The sequence below is a fragment of the Balaenoptera musculus genome, chromosome 9 (assembly GCF_009873245.2).
Source record: "Balaenoptera musculus isolate JJ_BM4_2016_0621 chromosome 9, mBalMus1.pri.v3, whole genome shotgun sequence".
NCBI lineage: Eukaryota > Metazoa > Chordata > Mammalia > Artiodactyla > Balaenopteridae > Balaenoptera > Balaenoptera musculus.
Genome location: NC_045793.1, coordinates 1,086,259 through 1,104,668, shown reverse-complemented (window position 1 = coordinate 1,104,668; position 18,410 = coordinate 1,086,259). Strand labels below are relative to the sequence as shown.

The window sequence follows — 18,410 nt, the reverse complement described above, 5'->3', positions numbered from 1 at the left end:
TAGGTGTCCCCAGAGAGGCAGGCAGGACGCAAAGAGATGCAGAAATCTCTGGGGGAATCACCGTATGGCCTTTTAAACTAGTCCTTTAGGTTGATCATAACTTCTAAATTAATATCAGAAATTCTATATTTTGTCCATGCTCTGCACTATTACTTTAAAATTTTAAATTTCTAAGGAAAAATGAACCTCTTTTTAGAACATTACTACCTGACTTAGTAATGGTCTGGCCAGACACTAACTGGATAGTTTTGAAATCCCTTAGGTTTATGGTTTTGCGGGGATGTTTCAGCCCGTGCTCCGCAGATCTGAACCTCTCAGGAGGGCCACCAGCCATGGGTTTACCAGGGAGCTCTTGCTTCCACGCCTCTCCCCTCCCCAGACCAGATGGTGACCCTGTGAGCCTCGTTCTTCATTTAAAAGTATCATCTCTCCCTAAAAAGGCATCCGCGGTCCACACGGCAAGGATGAAGGCACGATCCCACTGACCCCTTTGAGCCACGGGCTGGGCTTAAACATTTATTTTAAATGTAATTTGAAGTTCCCATCACACAGGGAACTGCTATCAGGTCAAAGCATTTCCCTGAGCTTACTGCCTGCATTTATTACCAATAAGGGCCACACAGGATAGGACAGGACCCTCATGTCATCAAGTGACAAACACCACCATCAACCAGATCAACCTCCCGTAAGTAATGCCCTGTGAAGGCAGTTTAAAGTTCAGAGCTGTGATCATCCGTGGAGGGCATCTTATTTGAGCAAAAGGTAACTGACAACGCTAAATGAACTACACAGCCTGCTCTGAAAGAAACCTGGAGACTTATGTTTTGAACTTTTCCTAATTTATAATCCTGGCAGCAAGCAGGAAGGGCAGAACCCACACCCGGAACACCAACTCCCCGGGTTAGGTCATGGAAACCCCAAAATGATACCAAGCCCATCGAGGTACTAACTAAGGTGCAAATTTACTAAAATCATAATTCCCTTCAACTTTACAGATGCGGCATGTCCTCAGCGGGGCCTTGTCCTGAGCACAGAGGAGAGATTGGCAAATAGTCTTTACTCGGCTGGACAAAGAGGTACAGCACCTTCCAGCCCCTCCACTGAAAAACATCTTTTAAGGTGTTTAAGATCCAGACTAACTCGCCTTTAATTAAAAAATGACTCTGCTTATGATCTAGGACAGCACTACTTTCGTAAAAACGATCCTGAGCATTTAGCTTGATGACGTTGAGTTGATAAACACAAGTACAATCCCCGTGTAGCGAGTGATTCACATAACCCAACGACCAAGAGGCAGACCTACACGTGAGGTCAACCAGGCATCCATGGGTTCCCTTCAAACGGCTCTTTGCTCAGGCTGTCCCCCGTCCACCGCTGCAGACCACCAGCTGCCGAGCACAGAGCCGGACACCCTGTGGGCTGCACCCGCAGACGTGGGGCGCCTCTCCCACCCGAGTGCTCACTCGGGCTGTGAGCCGGCGCCCTGGGTCACAAACCACTCCCACCAGGAGTTTGGCCAAGTCTGTTTTCTCATCCAGTGCCTACACTTTAGCAGGAAAGGAAAAACCAACGTGTGTGTGAATGAAAAGAAAGTCGTTTTCCGACAGCAGAAGGGAAATCACTTATTTGGGGGCCGTGGTGCTTCGGTTTTCAGGATGTCTGTCTCTCAAGAGGGGCCTCGGGCCACTGTGGAGAGGTGACTCCTCTCAGTGTGGCTGTGCCTTTTTAGCTTCTGGACCCTCGCAGGTGTGGAGAGAATCACGGAGGAAAACAGATGCAAGTCATCCCAAGCTCCCGATGAGGACGCCCACACAGTCATGGGGAGACGCTGTGATTTTGCTGTTGAGCCCACATTTGTACCACCAATGACGGAGGGGCCTCTACTCCTGGGAAGCAGGTGTTCTAGGGCCATCTGTGTCTTAGGAACAAGTCCCAGGGAGAAGATGAAATCCATCAGTGGGAGAGAACGCCACCCAAGACAGACCCTGGTCCACACCGTGCATCATGGGTCGAGGCAAGGACTCGGGCCCAGATCACCCGGGTCTGAATCCCGGCTCAGCCACCTAGGAGCTGCGTGACTTTGGACAAGTTGCCTGAGTGCCTCAGTTTCCTAATCTATGGCATGGGGATGATGGCAGATGGCTGCACAGGGCTGCCGGGAGGATTCCAAGAGCGAACACGTGAAGCAGTTAACACAGTGCTGGGCGTGAGGCCAGCATGCAACCCCCAACCACACCTTCCCTCTGCTGGACGCAGCCTCCCTGCCGAGCTTCCTCGTCTGCAGACGGGTGCGGGAAGGGAGTCGGGACACCAGGTGAGGTCCTGCTCCCAGGGCACCAGAACTAAAAGACGTGGATCCACTCGGGCCGTCCCTCTGCTGGTCCATGGCACCAAGGGCCGTGTGGAACCCAGTTTGCCGACCGACCGCTGTCTTTAGCAAGAAGAATCTCTCCCCTTCCTTCCGGGGGAAAGCAGAGTTTAGAAGTCTCTAAGGAGAAAAGAACAGCATTTTCACAGTCCCCCTAAACTCAAATGCTCAGTCACAAAATAAACACGTGAAGCCCGTGCCCCGCTATCTTAAAATATCCAAATGGCTCCTCGTTGGTCAAGAAAGGTGAGACAGGAGCACGAACTCTCCATCAAGAAAATGTGAATCACCCATCTTGGTGCCGCTGGGGGTGCTTCCCGCAGGTCCAGCCAGCCCAGCAGACACGCCAGCCCTGCCGGCCACCCCTGAGCGGGGGCAGGTCCGCAGAGCAGAGTCAGCGCAGGATCCGTTTAAGCCCGACAGCTTCGCATTTTCAGAGGCAGTCCTTAGGGCACAAGGATGCAGGCTAAGAAAACAGGATCACACAGCACGTTCTGATCCGCCATCATCATTTTCTGTAAAGCCGCCTGCTTCTCTGTTACCTACGGAGCCCAGGCCCTGGGATGTGTCTGCAGAGTCTCAAGTGTCTTATGGCTCTCTGTAACACAATTTGCAAAGTAGGTTGACTAGGACTCCGGCAGAAGAAATCCATCCATACGCATAATAACGCAAATGTCTCATCAAATGTCTCATCTCTCGAATCTTCATCTGATGGGGGAAATTGCAGAGAGTGGGACTCACTCTGAGAGAAAAGCCTCGCCATCCCCAGATTCTGCCAAAGGATAGACAGGACTCCACAGGCTTGAGAAAAACCTCTTTCTTTGTACCTTTCAAGGAACAACAGGAACAAAGCAGTGGACGGCCTGAGTGCGCACACAAAGGCGGCCGGGTTTTTAGGGTTATTTGGGGAGCGTAATTAGTGGTAACAGGGCAAAACCAAGGCAGGATGCACAAAGCCGGGGAGAAAGCGAAATGGGTTCATTAGGGGGTGTGCGGGGGGGCAATTACTCTCCAGACGGAGAAAACGCTCAAATGGAGCGGCCTCCCTGGGAGGGGACTGAGCCCAGCTCGCAGGGCACCGATAGTGGCCACAGAGCCGCGGTGAAAAGGAGGAGACACACAGACATTCGGAGGTGACCGTAAATACAAGCACTGCGGTAAATGCCCCGAAAGGCAGGAGGGGAGCCCTGGGAAGTCCCCTCAGGGTGGGGGAGAGGTGGTGTTTATCTTATTTTTTATTTTGCTCATTTGTAGTCTCTAAATTGAGGAGGCATTATTTTTGTAAAAATAACCCATACAAGGTATGTTTAAAATATAGCAAATTCTACACTGAATATGATTAAACTTGAGTGAAATGTCTGGGGGAAAGCAGGGGACAAAACAGCCCGGATGGTCAGGGGCCAGGAATGTCTCATCAAGAAAAAGCATAGGAAGAAAAGCAAAGCCTCGTCTGATCGGCCGGCTCTTCTCCAATAGCTGCACACCAAGTGTGACCTGGAAGGAATAGCCTGGCCTTCGAGGCTGGCAGGGTGCTGCGAGCACGGAACCGGGGACACGTGAAGCGGTTTATGGGAGGGATTTTACATCAACGTTCTCACTGCGAGTAGCTCACCTGCTCAGTGTTGGTCTGGGAGGTAAACACAGGCGCATATTCTGTGCCCTGGGACGGCTCTCCCCGGGGTCCTGGGGTCCCGGTGCCGCCTCCTAAGGGATTGGGGGCCACGGGAACACGGCCATTTCTGGGTAAGAAGCAGAGGACACGCCCCCGGAGGTCAGAGCCGCAGCAGGTGCACTGGGGGGCCGTCCTCAGGCCGGCCCGGCCCAGCTCCTGCTCCCAGGACGGGGCGCTCGGCGCTTAGCCCGTCTCACCGTCACTGGCGTGTGTCACGAGGTCGCCACCACCCGTCCTGGGGCGCTCTTCACCACCTCCACCAGGCTGCTCAGTGGTGCCCGGATAGCGTTTACTTTTCCACGGCGGGACAGCACGCTCACACGTGCTCACACACGCGTGTGCACACGCAGGGGCGAAGCACTCCTCCATGGTGGACCCTGCGCCGGGTTCCAGAGCCTCCGTGGGGCGGTGCTCCTTCTGACCTTTAACTAGGGATGTGGCACCCTCATCTGCACCCCGACCCCCTGATAACAGCTTCGGCCGCAAACCCAGGCTCCTCTGGCCCAACTGCAGCTGCGTTACGTGCCAGGTCCCACGGCGTCAGTCAACTGCCCAGGACAGCTCCACGGCCAGCCATGTTTACCAAGCAACATCGAGTAACTGTTCCCGTCTTGTAAATGTCTTCTCAAAATAAAAGTTATAGACACATTTCGACTAAGAGAGGTGAACATTATGTTCAGCTGGCGTCTAAATCTGGAACAATCTACCGTCAGAAAGCCAGGCCCAGGACACTGACCCCGTCTGCCCCCTCCCAGCCACCCCGTGCTCGCTCCCAGCCCTGTCCTGCTCTCCAGTTACCGCCACGTGGACGGCCTCTCACCCCCAAACTGGGGACAGCAGTCACTCTCCCGTTCTCTGTCTCCCTCGGCGTCCAGCACAGATCGGGGAGGCCTCGCTAGATGCCCGCTCATTGGTGGGCATCACCTGCAGCCAGCAGCCCCTAGGGGACCAGGTCCCCACCCCTGGGCGGCGGCCGAGATGCTGCCGGAGCTGGAATCAGGCCCCGCGGCCGGAGGCTGAGGCCTCCTGCTCAGACCAGGCAGGGCTGGGAGGTCATGTGTGAGCCCAAGCTGGCGGCTCCAGAGTGTTCTCGCTCTCCAGAGCTTTACAGCGCAGGGTGCACCGTCACGAAATTTGCAGCTGGCGTGTTGCCTAAAGGGGGGCTTGGAAGGTACGTTACTAAGTGCGCGGACTTCCTCCAGAACGAATCGGACGCGCCCACCGTGGACCAGGTGCCCCCCGTACCCCAGCTAAGGCCTGTCTGTCCTTTCAGACCTGAGACACGCTCCATCCGCTACGCTCCTGACAAACATCAGGGTGAAATCGGGAAAGAACTGTGACAACAAAAAAAACAGGCTCCAGTGAGCGTCTTCCCCTCCCCTAACCCGTAGTTACCGTGGATTCCGTAATGATCTGTAACGCTTTCGGCTGAAAGTTGGAATTTGAGACCCAGGGCAGAGCGTGTCTGACACACAACCCCTGCAAGACCCCAGCTCTCACAGGAGGGCTCCGGTCCAGCCCCAAGCCCCCTGGCAGGGCCGCCATCCGTAAGACAAATAAAGCAGTAAACACCTGGGCTCCTGCGGTGGACGACTCACCAGACAACTGTGCTTCAAGGGTCCCCAAAGTCAGAGGTGCCTCACAGCTCACGGTTCAGCTCGGCCTCTGTGAGCGAAGGTAGCCTGCAGCAGCCCCACCTGTGTGCACCGGCTTTTCAGTTTCGTGTTTCATATTCAGACGATTAAAAATAGCCAAGTCAGGTGGAAATAAACCGCCCGCCTCTTCAGAGCAGCCTGGGCCTGACGTGGCCTAAGAGCATATTAGCAGCTGTTTTCTGTGAGAGACTTTTGTCACCTTCCTAGTTTTCTTCTGGCTCAAAAGATCACCTGTCATCACCACCATCGTCACTTTGGTCCACATCTACAGAGCTCAACGCTCCCCGTGCGCGGCGCTCTTCTGGACGCCGGAAATCAAGGGTGATGGTTTTCGCGAGAGTTCTAAACGCTTCCCCCAACCAGCTCCTCTCATATCGATACCTTAGATTCACGTGTCAATTCGCTTTTATTGAGCACTGACAGGTCCCTTGCTGGTGCAGTGCGTTCATTCTACCGACCCGGCGTTTCGGGAAACTTCCTCGCCTTCCAGGAGGACACGCCGGGCAAGGAACAAGCCGAGTTCTGAACCCAGGTCTGTCTCAGCCCCTGATGCGAAAGTCCCTCCAGGTGTGCAGGGTAATTCCAGGGCACCGGGAAGGGTGCTCGGGAGGGGCCCGTGCTGGGCGGGCGGAGGGCGTAGGGTCCGGGCTGGCAGGCAGATGGGGTGCTCTGGAGAATAAAGCAGGTGGAGGGCTTTCAGAGCGCGGGCCGCGGTCTGCACAAAGGTTCCGAGACCGAAGCACACGAGGGAGAGTCCAGGGGCGATGCGGACCAGCCAGGAGCACAAAAGGTATTCACGGCTCCCCATTCTGCGGCCGCTGCCTCATTAAGGCAAAGGGCAGGGCCGAGGCGGGGTGGAGGAGTAGGAAGCAGCTGCCTCTGCTTCCCAGAAACAAACGCACATCATTCTGGGACCCAATTACTCCGCCTGAAGCTGCTGTGAATGGCGATCCGGCTGCACGACGCACAGAGCTCTGAAGACCCGGGTCTGGGGGCTTTACCGCTGATGAGCTGGGTGACTGTGGGCAAGTCACTTTCAGTCTGTTTTATCTCTGTTTTCCCAGCTGTGAAATGAGGGATCCGACCTCTAAGGCCTGCAAGATCTGTCACCTGCCACCAAGAGGGGACAGGTGCCGAACTTCCATAGCAAGTCCGAGTTGGCAATGGCCCTCAAGTAAAACCAGGGAGGGGGGCGTCCTGCTGCTCAGGAGGAGGGGCTGGGGGAGGAATCGAGAGCAAGTGGGCACGCAGGACACTGCTGGCCGGGGGACAAGAGCCGTTCGTCACACGCAGGGCACCAGCTCTGCTTTGCTGCCTCTCTTGGAGTTGATGTGAAATCTGTGGACCCCAGATATGCCCGGGAAATCCACCTCTAGAAGCAGGGGGGCTACCAGGAGCGGGTGGTGGGGAGCAGGCAGAATTAAAAACGCACCATTTCACAGCCGTCGGCCGGGAAACACAGGGTCCAAGGTCAGAAAAGAGGCAGTTCAAAAGCAATCGACAAAAGAATCGGAGATTTTTTTTCCCCTAGTTTTCTCCCTCACGTTTCAATTTCAAATCTGTGGTCACTGAACTCAGTATTTTTTCTTCTTGAAGGTGGGGGAGGAAAGGGAGGCCAGGGTGGGGAAGATAATCCTGAAACAGGTGAACTAGCTGTAACCTCCCTGCCAACTGATGACTGTTTTACAAACAAATCTGCATTTGATTTCCTCCCACTCAAGACCCTCTTGGGTTCTAGTTAAAGTGTACGTTGTGCTGGCTTATGAAAGATGTAATTTAAAAAATATTCCTTTGTTGGTTATTCTTCTGCTTCACTGTCTTTAGAAAAAAAAAGAAAATGATAAAATGCTTACCTATAGAGCAAATCCCAAATTTTAAACTTTAATTGGATGATTTACATCTAGTTACATATTGACACTAACACCTTGTGCACGCTAATAATCCCGCATCTGTCACACACACTCTTCTAGCTGATTTGCGATTAAACATCACAAAGTCAATCCAAGTTGAAACCTGTGCTTCGTGTCCCTAACCCTCAAACACCCTAGAGGGGGCTTCCCTGGTGGCGCAGTAGTTGAGAATCTGCCTGCTAATGCAGGGGACACGGGTTCGAGCCCTGGTCTGGGAGGATCCCACATGACGCGGAGCAACTGGGCCCGTGAGCCACAACTACTGAGCCTGCGCGTCTGGAGCCTGTGCTCCGCAACGGGAGAGGCCGCGATAGTGAGAGGCCCCCGCACCACGATGAAGAGTGGCCTCCACTTGCCGCAACTAGAGGAAGCCCTCACACAGAAACGAAGACCAAACACAGCCAAAAAAATAAATAAATAAATAAATAATAATAATTAAAAAAAAAAACAAAACACCCTAAAGAACTGTGCGTTTTAAAGCATTTGGACTTACTTCCCGATATAATCATTTGTGAATCTTCCTTTTCCTACTCTCCAAATAATCACAAGCACAGACACATACAAACATACCCAGACACCTAATTTTGCTGGTTGCATTATCTTTTACATTCAAAAATCTTAAGAGAATACTTTTTCACAACTGTCACCTTCCTAACTGGAAATCACCTTTATGAAAATCTTGCCCTTGCTAATAGAGAAATAACCTACCAAGATTCCATTTTTAATTATCAGCAAGTCTTCCAAAGCAGAAAACCCCAATGGAGACTTTAAATATTTTGAGCAACAAAGTTTAAGAACAGTTAATCAGATGGAGAAGAGAAACACTGTTACATAGCTTCTCTAATGTCACAGACGCCGTTACTGTGATGGTTCCTGAAAAAGCGACTGACGCTGCATAGACCCACATGCAGCACAGACAAACCCTGCCTGGTTCCTGAAGTTCCCTCTATTCCATTTGTCCGTGACCCTCTCAGATCTGGGCTCAAGCTTCCCCATCGCCTCTCTCTCCTCAACACAGGCTTCAGCTGCAAGAAGACGTCTGCTTGCTGCCCAGCCTTCTGGCTTTGTCTGCTCCATCCTCTCCCAGGCACCCCTGCCTCCACTCCTCTCCGTCTGAGCCCCTCGGCCACCTTCTCTGGGAAGCCCTCCCTGACCACCCCAGGCTTGCTGGGGCCCATCACAGAGCTGCTTGTCTCAAGCACACGCCTAACCCAGTGTGAACCGGTCCTGCCTGTAAACTCCAATGGGAAATAAAGTTCTCTTCTGCCCCTACCGTTTCAGAAACTGTGACTCTATCATTGGAAGAAATAAATTCTGGAAAAAAACACTGTCTGGAAGAGTTCTAAGTTCAGCCACGCAGCCTCCCCAAGGCTCTCTGAGGTGTTCATTCTTCGAGGGTGATCCGCACGCCAACAGGGATGCAGACACAGATGCAGGCTCTGGGGACCACACCCAGGCCGGGGCGGCTGCCGGCCAGGGGTGGGGAGAAGGGAGGCGCAGTCACGGGGCCGAGGCACAGAGACTCCAAACCAAAGGGGCCTCGGGAGAAAGTGGTGCTGACGTCCAGCCTACCCCTGGGTGGGAGAGACGGCCTGCATCCGGGGCTCACGCTGGAGCTGTCCTCCTCCCCCATGTCCCTAAATGTTCCTCCGCTGACGCCTGGAAACTGCTGTCACCTCCCGATGCTCCTGGGCTGGGCTGTGCACTTGCACTTTAGCAGGAAAGAAAAAACCAATGCGTGTGTGAATGAAAAGAAAGTCGTTTTCCGACAGCAGAAGGGAAATCACTTATTTGGGGGCCGTGGTGCTTCGGTTTTCAGGATGTCTGTCTCTAAAGAGGGGCCTCGGGCCACTCTGGAGAGGTGACTCTGAAGCTTTCCCTCCTCTAAATCCGCGACTCCTGTTGCCTCTGAAGGTCCGAGCCGTCACTCCTCCTCTGACCACCTTCTGTAATCTCTTAGCCTCTTTTATGCCAGGTCCGTGCTGTGCTAGGAGCTGGGCTTGGCCATTTTTGACAGGCTAGTGCATTTCACTGCAGGTGACGCCACGCGGCACAGAGACGTCCTCTGGTGCCCGTCAAGTCCGCCTGAGAGTGGATGGCGCCCATCGGGGGCGCGTGAGAGTGGAGTGCCCTTGGGCCAGCCTCCGGGAGCAGGGACTGGGCGGGTCTGTGGGCTTCTGCTCTCAGCGGCCTGCCCCGGGCCCTGGTCTGCAGATGCCGCCTGCAGAGAGCTGGGCTCTGGTTGAAGAGGCGTCTGGGGAGCTGCCCTCACCTCTTCCTGGGGACAAACGCCTCCCCAGAGGAAACGGGTGAGCAGAAGCTAAAGAAGTTGGGAGACAAGCCCTCAGAAGGGGAGACGGGTCTTCTGGGCCTGTTAAACTTTGCGGAGAACCGTCTCGCTCACGTACAGTGACCCTCGGTCTCTGATTACCTGCCTTCTAGAATTCCTTCCCCACCCTCCTACCATTTTGGTCTAAATCCCTGTTTAACCCGTTTTTCACACTCCCCTTTGCTGTTTCAGGCTTCTCCTCCCCACGCCCACCTTTCAGGATGGCTCAGCATCCTCTCCGAGAGTCCGACGGCAGCAGGTCTCCAGGGGCACCTGGCTGCACACAGGCTACCTCCCCCGCCAAGGGATGCCCAAGCCGCGCCCCTCAGCCGGGCAGGGGCGACACTCGTACTAGGGCAGGCCTGGGGGGCGGAGAGCGAGGGCTCCTTCTGACTGAGGGTGGCCTAGACCCAAATTCGCACCCCGAGTCCACCTTCCTCTCCAGACAGTGGACTGATGACTTGACCGATCTCTGGTCCTGGACAGACGGGGGAGAAGTGCTCCGCAGAAGTCCCCGGAACGTTGTCTCCACACCTGGCCTTCCCCACGAAGCCTGGATTTCCTAGAACAGTCCACATCTCCAGGTTTCTCTCCGGTTTTCCCTAGAGGTACACTGCTTTCTTTGCAGACTGTATGTGCCAAGTTTTCGTTTAGAAAATGCGCCTGCGTCTCTGGACCAGGGCCTGATGGAGAGAAAGCAGCCCGTGCAAAGGCGAGGAGGTCATAAATGCACACTTGGGCTGGGAGGGCCGGGCCCAGAGCCGAGCAGCTGAGACGAATCCCACACCCACCGACAGGCACTTCTGAGCACCAGTCACCACAAACAGCGGCCCCTTAAACAGAACTCAGATGTGAGATGCACTGGCCCCTCCACGACCTTCTCTGACCTTCAAGAGCCCAGTGAAGGGTACAAAGCTCCTTCCTTCCCACCTTGTGGCGAGGAGAGCTGGCCTCAGAGGAGGGCTCGGCCCAAGTTCCAGCCGATGTCACGAGGGTGGGAAGCACGGGTCTGAACGAACTTAAATATTGGGAGAGAAAGAAATTTAAAAAATGGAAAGTGTAGCAAAAGGGAAAGAGACTAGGAAGACCAGCATGGACGCGACGAAGAGCCGTGGTCCACGGAGCCGCTCTCAGTGATGGAGAAGCTGGCCCAGCCTCAGACGACAGCGTGGTCCTTAGAAGAACACTCAGGGTGGGAGGGGCCTCCTGGGACCTCGGCAGGGTCCACCCGCCCCCCCCAACCCCGCGCGGTCCCTGCAGCCCCGCCCAGCTTTCCTGCCTCCAGGCCCTGCTCCACAGGTCCACCCTTACTGGGTCCATAGCCACAGCCACGAGGATATCGGGTCTGAGCCCATCCTCCTGCCTGGCACGGCCCCCATCCACCCGGGGGGCCATCTTTGTGGGTCCACCATGCCTTCTCCACCCCCCGGCGGGCTCTGCGCTCCTCCCCGTGACCCTGCAGCGTTTGATGTCCACGCCGGGCCAACCGCCTCTTGGTCACTCTGGGACGTGCTGCTTTCCAGGGCTTCACGTGGGTTTACAGCAAATGAAATCATCAGTGGAGCAGAGAAACGAGGCCGACTCTTCCTAAGTCTCCCACCCCGAGGAGGAAGGTGGCGGCAGGGCCATCAGATCCGGGGGCCGGGGAGGGGTCACGGCCCACCCCATGCCACCCCTCCACGTGGACAATGAGCCCTGCCTGCCGGAGTGGCCACGCGGTGTGGACCAGTGGCCAGAGGCGGCTTTCGAAGCACCTCCGTGGGCATCGCTCGGCGGGAGCCTGTAGCTGGGGGCGGAGGGCAGGGACTCTCAGGGGGTCTTCCCGGACCCAGGGCACCCTCTGGGCCGCTCCTCTGGTGTCTGCAAGGTGGAAGGGTGCTCTGATTCTGACAGCGAGTGGGCAAGGCAGACTAGAACATTCCCCGTATTGAAGTCGATTAAAAGGATGCACCTCCCCTCGTCACCCCCCAAACTGTCCCCCACCTAGCAGCCGGTGAGGACCAGACCTCCCTCTCGGATACACTTTTTTCCCTTGGCTGTGCCAGAACAAAATGGGAGGACCTGGGAAAAGTCGCCGGACACAGAGGAGGGAAGATAAGCCCCCCTGCTGCCCCCGCTTCCCAGACGTAACTTCCTGGCCGACCTTGAGAAACACTTATTTGAGTAAAATCCAGATCTGCTGACACGCCAGGAAAATGAAAACAGACCAGAATAAGTAACGCGGGATCCAGAAGAAGCCTCAGAATCCAGGCCTCAGAAATCTTCGAATTAGATGCTCCAGTCTTTTATTTTCAAAATATCTCACTGAGCGGTCTGTTATTTTTAATTAAGTCTGATCTAATTATCATCGTCTGATCAGGGAAGTGGCTGCTGTATTAGGACGGCAACATGTTTTCTTTACATGTTTAGATATTTCTTTGGCAATCTTTCCAGACTTCAGCCTCCCCTAGAAGATCTGTTTCCAAATCTCAGGAGCTATTTTTGAGGAACGTGGGGCACAGAAACCAGAGAACGAGCATGGAGTCGCTGCTTTTGGAAACCACGTGTTTGAAAATTTAAGATTTATGGGAAAAACATGCTACACATTCAGGTCTTCCAGAAGCACGTTCAGACCCAGAGTGGAAAGGTATCTGGAAGGTTTGACTGAGCTTGCAGAACAGCTTGTTGGCCCTGATACCGATCCCCTGACACTGAACACACAGACAAAAAGCAGGTCCCGGAAACGCTCGAGGCGGACAGGTCCCTTTGCTCTCATCACCCAAAAAGTGAGCAAGTTTTCCTTGGGTTCTCACAAGGCTGCCTTGACGAGCATGGCGTGACTTAAAGTACAGGGGAGCCCAGGCCTGTCTGGGGGTTGTGGAGGCAGGAAGGCCCCGGGCCTCGCCTTCAGCAGCCGGGCTTCTACCTGACGATACACCCCCTTGCAAAACCAATCAGAGTTGGGAAAGTTTCGAGGGAATTCTGCCTGTGGACGTTGGTACTGCCAGCTACTTCTGCAAAGGCAAAACCTGAAAGATTCCAGTTCTCAGGCTTGACTAAGTTATCACAGAAAGAAATGTTCTTTAATAGCATTTCAGGGCACCCTTCCATTTTTGAAGCAGGACAGATTTTGCTTATTGGAAATTTGCACCCAAAAGTATTTTGACCTGAGAATTTAAACATAAAGCCAAGCCAAGCCACTGTAAGATGCACGGCTGACTGAAATGGAAAGAGCTATGGTAGAAACTGGTGGTGGATCAAGTAAACCCCAGGAATTCACTGTTTTCCACTTCAACTGGGAAAGGTTTCTGTGCCGAGTGCTACACCGAGAAGAGGAGATTCACCTAGAAGGGCCTCCGAATCAAAGGCCAGGAGAACAGCCGACTTGGGACCTGCCCTCTCTTTGACAGCCCGGCTCTCCTTGCTCCCAGGCGCGAGGACAGGGGGCCTCTGGGCTCCCGGGTGCGCCAGCCCGAGTCGGGCCGTCGTTTCCCGGAGAGTCTGGAGCTAGCGGGCTGGGCCCCGGGCGGCTCTCCACAGGGCGCCCTCCCGACCGCTTCCTCTCCTCTGGGTCGGGTTCCAAAGGCCCCCAGATACCCAGGGAGCCTGTGGGCACTGGGAGACAAACCATCAAAAGAGGCCTCGCCGGCAATTCCGCAGAAGCCGGTGCCCTCGCGCGGGGAAGGGGAGTGGCTGCTGCCCTGGGATGAGCAAAGCCGCAGAGACACGGACTCAACATTCAAAGAGACTCGGGGAGAGCAAGGCGGGGACGCCTTCTAATCATCTAACGGCTTGTTTCTGCGCAGTTTTACCCAATCCCCGTGCACAGAAGTAGGACAGCGACGTGACAACGCAGAATGTGCTGGTAGCCTCGCCTCACAAGCCTGCCGGGTGCCCTTGGGGAGCGCGTGTGTGTAAATACACACTCACGTGTGCGTACGACATACGTGTCACGTGACATGCCAATTGGGGGAAAACAGGAATAAAAGTAAAGAAATTGGCTTTTTAGATCAGGAAATACAGACTTAATCCAAATACATTATGCAGCTCTGTGTAGAGGACAAAAATAACATTTACTAAAACAATGGGGGAAAGTTTGGCGGCAGAATTCCATTAAAACATGACCTTTAAAGATGGATTTCAGTTCTTCTACAAGTTAACATACACAAATCTTTCAAGTTTGAGCAAATTAAACTTTGATAGATTACCTGGTGAAATTGATATCTTGTTAAGTGTTAAAATATGAGTCTCTTAAGAAAGATGTGATTTTCCAATAGGTAAAGCAAATGAAAATATCACACACTTACACGTGTAAACTAACTAAGAGTCTTTAAAATGCTGACTCTGTCTATGAGATAGTTCTATTTTAAGGGAGAAGAGAAAAAAAAATGTTTAAACATGTTTGCATTCGAAGCTAATAATGCAAACTACTCACTGTTTGGAAACAATTTATGAAAAGCCCACTGATTTTTCAGGGACCCTCCATGAGTCCGCTGGAACCTCAAACCCCAAACCACGGATTACGAGCGTGCAAGGGGCATGGCACGGACCACCAGGGACCGCAGGGGATGGATATTGGAAGACGTAGACCAGAGCTTTATGAAGGGCCAACCACACGAGGGCCTTCCCACTAGAAGAATCTGGCAACAACACCACTGCTGTGCAGTTTAATTAGGACACGTGGCCTCTCTGGCGCTCTGGGAAGAGGGAATCACACACCCAGACGCTCCTCCAGACCACCAGCCCCGAGCCTCCCCTCCCCTCTCTCCCAAGGCCTGTGCCCTGCATCCTTCCTGCATGAGGACACTCAGGTCTTTCGTTTACAAGGTGACGTCATATGCTGATATCAGTAAAACCTGTGACACTGCCACCTACCATTCCACCTTTCCTAGGCCACTTACTTCTATACTTACACAATACTCTTTTTCTCCTTCAGAAACTTTATAAAATGAATTGAATATTACCATCATGTCCCCATGAAATAAAGCATAATATTAAATTGTTCAATTTTCCTTGTAACCCCGTGATGAGAATTATGCTGAGGTTATCCATAACCTCACCTGTATTGTAGAATTAGCAAAGTGCAGAAGTTCAATGATTTGAAAACGAAGCGTGGAAGCAACAAGATACTGTCCTAAAATTATTGTTTTGTGCTTGAAACACCTTAAAAAACTTTTCAGACAGATTTTTAAACTTGAAGGGGGTCTCCATGGCAGTTACAGAAAAACCTAACAAAGTACGGATACATGAATGAATGAATACCTGCTTCGTTTACAAATGTACAATCTTCTCTGCGTAACTACACTCTTACAAGTCCTTAATCCATGACTCAGCTAAATGGAGAGCTAAAAATCAGGACATCCTTATCCCCATTTGCTGAGTGTATTCTGCTAAAAACAAATCAAAACAACACGACAGCCTCGTGCCAGCATGTCCTTACTGGTAAACAGTCCACTCTGAGGGCGCAAACCTCCACATTTAATCAAAGTAGTTCCCACAAGGGTGTCCTATAGTAATTTCAAAACTAAGCCCACCAGAAAATCTTTCCAGTAATTTCATTTCCAAATTTTCCTAGATCCTATTTTTAAAGGAAATGTGTTTTTCTGTGTTCTCCCCCAACCCTTTTTTGTTTTATTATTAATCTGGATTGAAGAAAAGCACACATTTCATTTATTGTCTGGATTACAGATTCTTATTAAACAAGCCAGAGCTCATTATAAAATCAATATCAACTTAACCACCATGCCCCCAGGAGGAACCACATAAAGGTCACTCCAAGAAATTCAAACAATTTTCCTGCTGGAAGGGCATGATTTTAATTACAGATACTATTAATTAGAGCTGTCACTGGGAAGCTTTTTTTTCTGTTAATTATCACAAACTCAGTCCTAAGTGTGCATTTGCAACCTGCACTTTTGTCAGAATTAGTCACTTCTGCATGCAACTCCAACCTTTCCATTCTATCAATATTTTATATTCGAATTTCAAAGCATATCAAAGGATGCCGTGCTTTCTACAAACCTCCGCCCGTACGATCTGCCATCTCTCACACACCTAACGGAACTAGTGTGATAATTTATTTATGTCCCGGCACAGCCTTGGCCTAGAAGACCCAAACGCCTACACCGGTCTTGCTCAATAGAATTTCTGGATAAATTCTTACTAGTTTGTGTGACATTTTTTCCCAAGCTTCTTCTTCAAATGTGCTTTTTCTTTTGCTTTGAAGCAAAGCTAGCCCCTGAAATGCCATCTCCCACACATTTGAAGTTGCTGTTTCTTTATAAGAAAAGATCGTACTGACCAGGCTTCTGACCCCCTCCAGAAAACCAGAGGTTTTCTTCATTCAACACCACCACCAAGAGTTTTGAAGTAGGGAAAATAGTACTTTCTGGTCTCTCTTAAGCAGAGCGATCTTATCAGTTCATCCCAGCACCTTATGTGAGACAGGGTCAGGGGGGCTCTCAGACAAGCTCCTGGTTGGGGGGGTTGTTCTAGAAAGAGCTTGAGCAGCCCCCCAGCAGCACAACTGTGATGACAGAATGATAATATTTATAGACGTGACTGTAAAACAGGATGCATTATTTACACGACATACTCCATATCACAATCATGTGACTTCAGAAAACCAAGACTCTACTCCAATGGGAGAAAACCTTTTACAAAATATATCGATTGAACTTCAAAAAACGATGATTAAGTAAATTACCTTCCCAAATGGGAAAATATACTTGGAGTTGCATTATATTTTATGTTAGAAGAAATCAAATGCCCTGACTGGTATATCTTCTGGGCTTGCATGGCTTGCATGAAGATGTGTTTTCATTACAGAACATTATTAAATCTGGAGTGTGTGCTACGGAACTCCCAAACATCCTGTGAATTTTTTTCTTTATGTCCAATTTGGTCTGAATCTCCTCCCCTCAGTCTCATTGGTTCCAATTTTTTTCCAGGTGTGTCTGGACTGTTTCTGCATCACCAGTGCACGGCTCCACCACTGCTCTCCTGAAGACATCCTTGGCTTACTTTCCATCTATCAGCCTTAGCTGCCACTTTATCCAAATAACAGCGAAGGTGGCAACAGATCAGGTCAGAGGATCTTTTCACATAAGACCCTGAGGAAGTCGATGATTTAAGAGACATCTTCATACATCTGCACAACCAATTTATCTTGCAACTCTGGCATTTTTTATGAATAGTGGCCAAACTAAGAAAGATAACAGATAATACATAATTCATGTATTGTCCTTTTTTCACATTTCTAATTAGCAGCCCGCTTTCACAGCTAACATGAGACCATCCCAGAACAGCATAAGATTAATTTAGAGCAGGAAAACTAGGGTTTCAAGGTATTTACATGAATGCTAATGAGAAGTTTCAAATCGTCATCACACAAGAACCCAAACTATGAATAAATGAACAACTGCTGGGAATGGGGGAGGGGCCAGAGACGACTTAAACAATCCGTCCATTACAGTGGTGAACGGAACTGAAACAGCACTTAGAAAAGTCTCTTTTTACCTGGTAGGCGTTGGTGGCATCGGGGTCCGGGTCGCCCCCAGGTCCCGAGAGCTTCTCCTTCAGCCTGTACTGAGAGCTGTGTCGTAGGCAGTAGATGACGCCGGACGCCAGCAGGACCGCCACGATGGCCACGATGGAGACCAGAGTGAGCACGATGAACTTGGTCGAGTCCTCTCGTTCTGCCTGGTGAGGCAGAAGCTTGAGTTTGCTTTTCTGCAGAACAGGAGAGGGGGCAGGTTACTACCCAGCGAATCATGAGTCCTGAAAACCATCCCTTCCAAACGCAACCTAAAACGTAAAGCTCTGGGCTGGCACTGAAACAACAACACGAGGGCATCCGGAAAAGCAGCCCTCGGACCAGAAGCTAGAGTCATTTCAACACAGCGCACCACAGACAGCAATGTTTTCACCAGGAAAGCCATTAGAGGCATCACTTTTTTTTTTTTTTCTTACCGGCCGCCGTTTCTCAAACTTAACGATATAAAGTATTTGGCAGCTAATTCACTGCCTTAAGTAAAATAAAGCCTTCGTCCCTTCTAAAGAGGTATGAGGGGAGAGGACGCTTCGGAAACGGTGGAGCTGGGGTGGAGGGATCGCATGGGGGTGCCCAGCTCCTGCTGTGGGTAAGAGTAGCAGCAGAAGTCCAACAAGTGAGCCTCGTTCTGTGAAGCGTCAGGCTAATATTCTTGGATATATTGCAGGGAGTTGCCATCCCGGAAGCCCCTCCGCTCGCCTTCCAAGGCACGTCCCCTCGTCCCCTCGTCCAGACCTCGGACCTGGGCCGCGTCTGCACCCCGCACAGACCCCGCACTTCGCACCTCGGCACTTTTCCTTGAAAGGAGCTGTGAGACAGGGGCGCACGCACTACGGTCCAAGAGCTCACTTCTCAGCGGGTGAAAGGTAAGGGCGCCCAGGTCCGGCAGATTCTCCTGCTTCACGGGGGCGGGGTGGGGGTGGGTAAGAACATCCTTTCGGTGCG

The 18,410-nt window shown here is 51.9% G+C and overlaps 1 protein-coding gene and 1 long non-coding RNA gene across 2 annotated transcripts in view; both read right to left on the bottom strand.

Moving 5' to 3' along the window:
* The window catches only part of PTPRN2 (protein tyrosine phosphatase receptor type N2), a 717,039-nt gene that overhangs the window by 92,642 nt on the left and 605,987 nt on the right, over positions 1 to 18,410 (bottom strand). The window contains exon 13 of the mRNA XM_036863887.1: positions 17,432 to 17,644. Within this exon, the coding sequence (XP_036719782.1) occupies positions 17,432 to 17,644 (213 nt within the window). The remainder of the gene's footprint in view (positions 1 to 17,431; positions 17,645 to 18,410) is intronic.
* On the bottom strand, positions 1,101 to 5,731 carry LOC118900973. Its single transcript, XR_005021260.1, has 4 exons — positions 5,639 to 5,731; positions 4,238 to 4,661; positions 3,981 to 4,107; positions 1,101 to 3,195 (listed from the first exon to the last, which is right to left on the bottom strand). It is a non-coding gene; the product is annotated as an uncharacterized LOC118900973 (long non-coding RNA).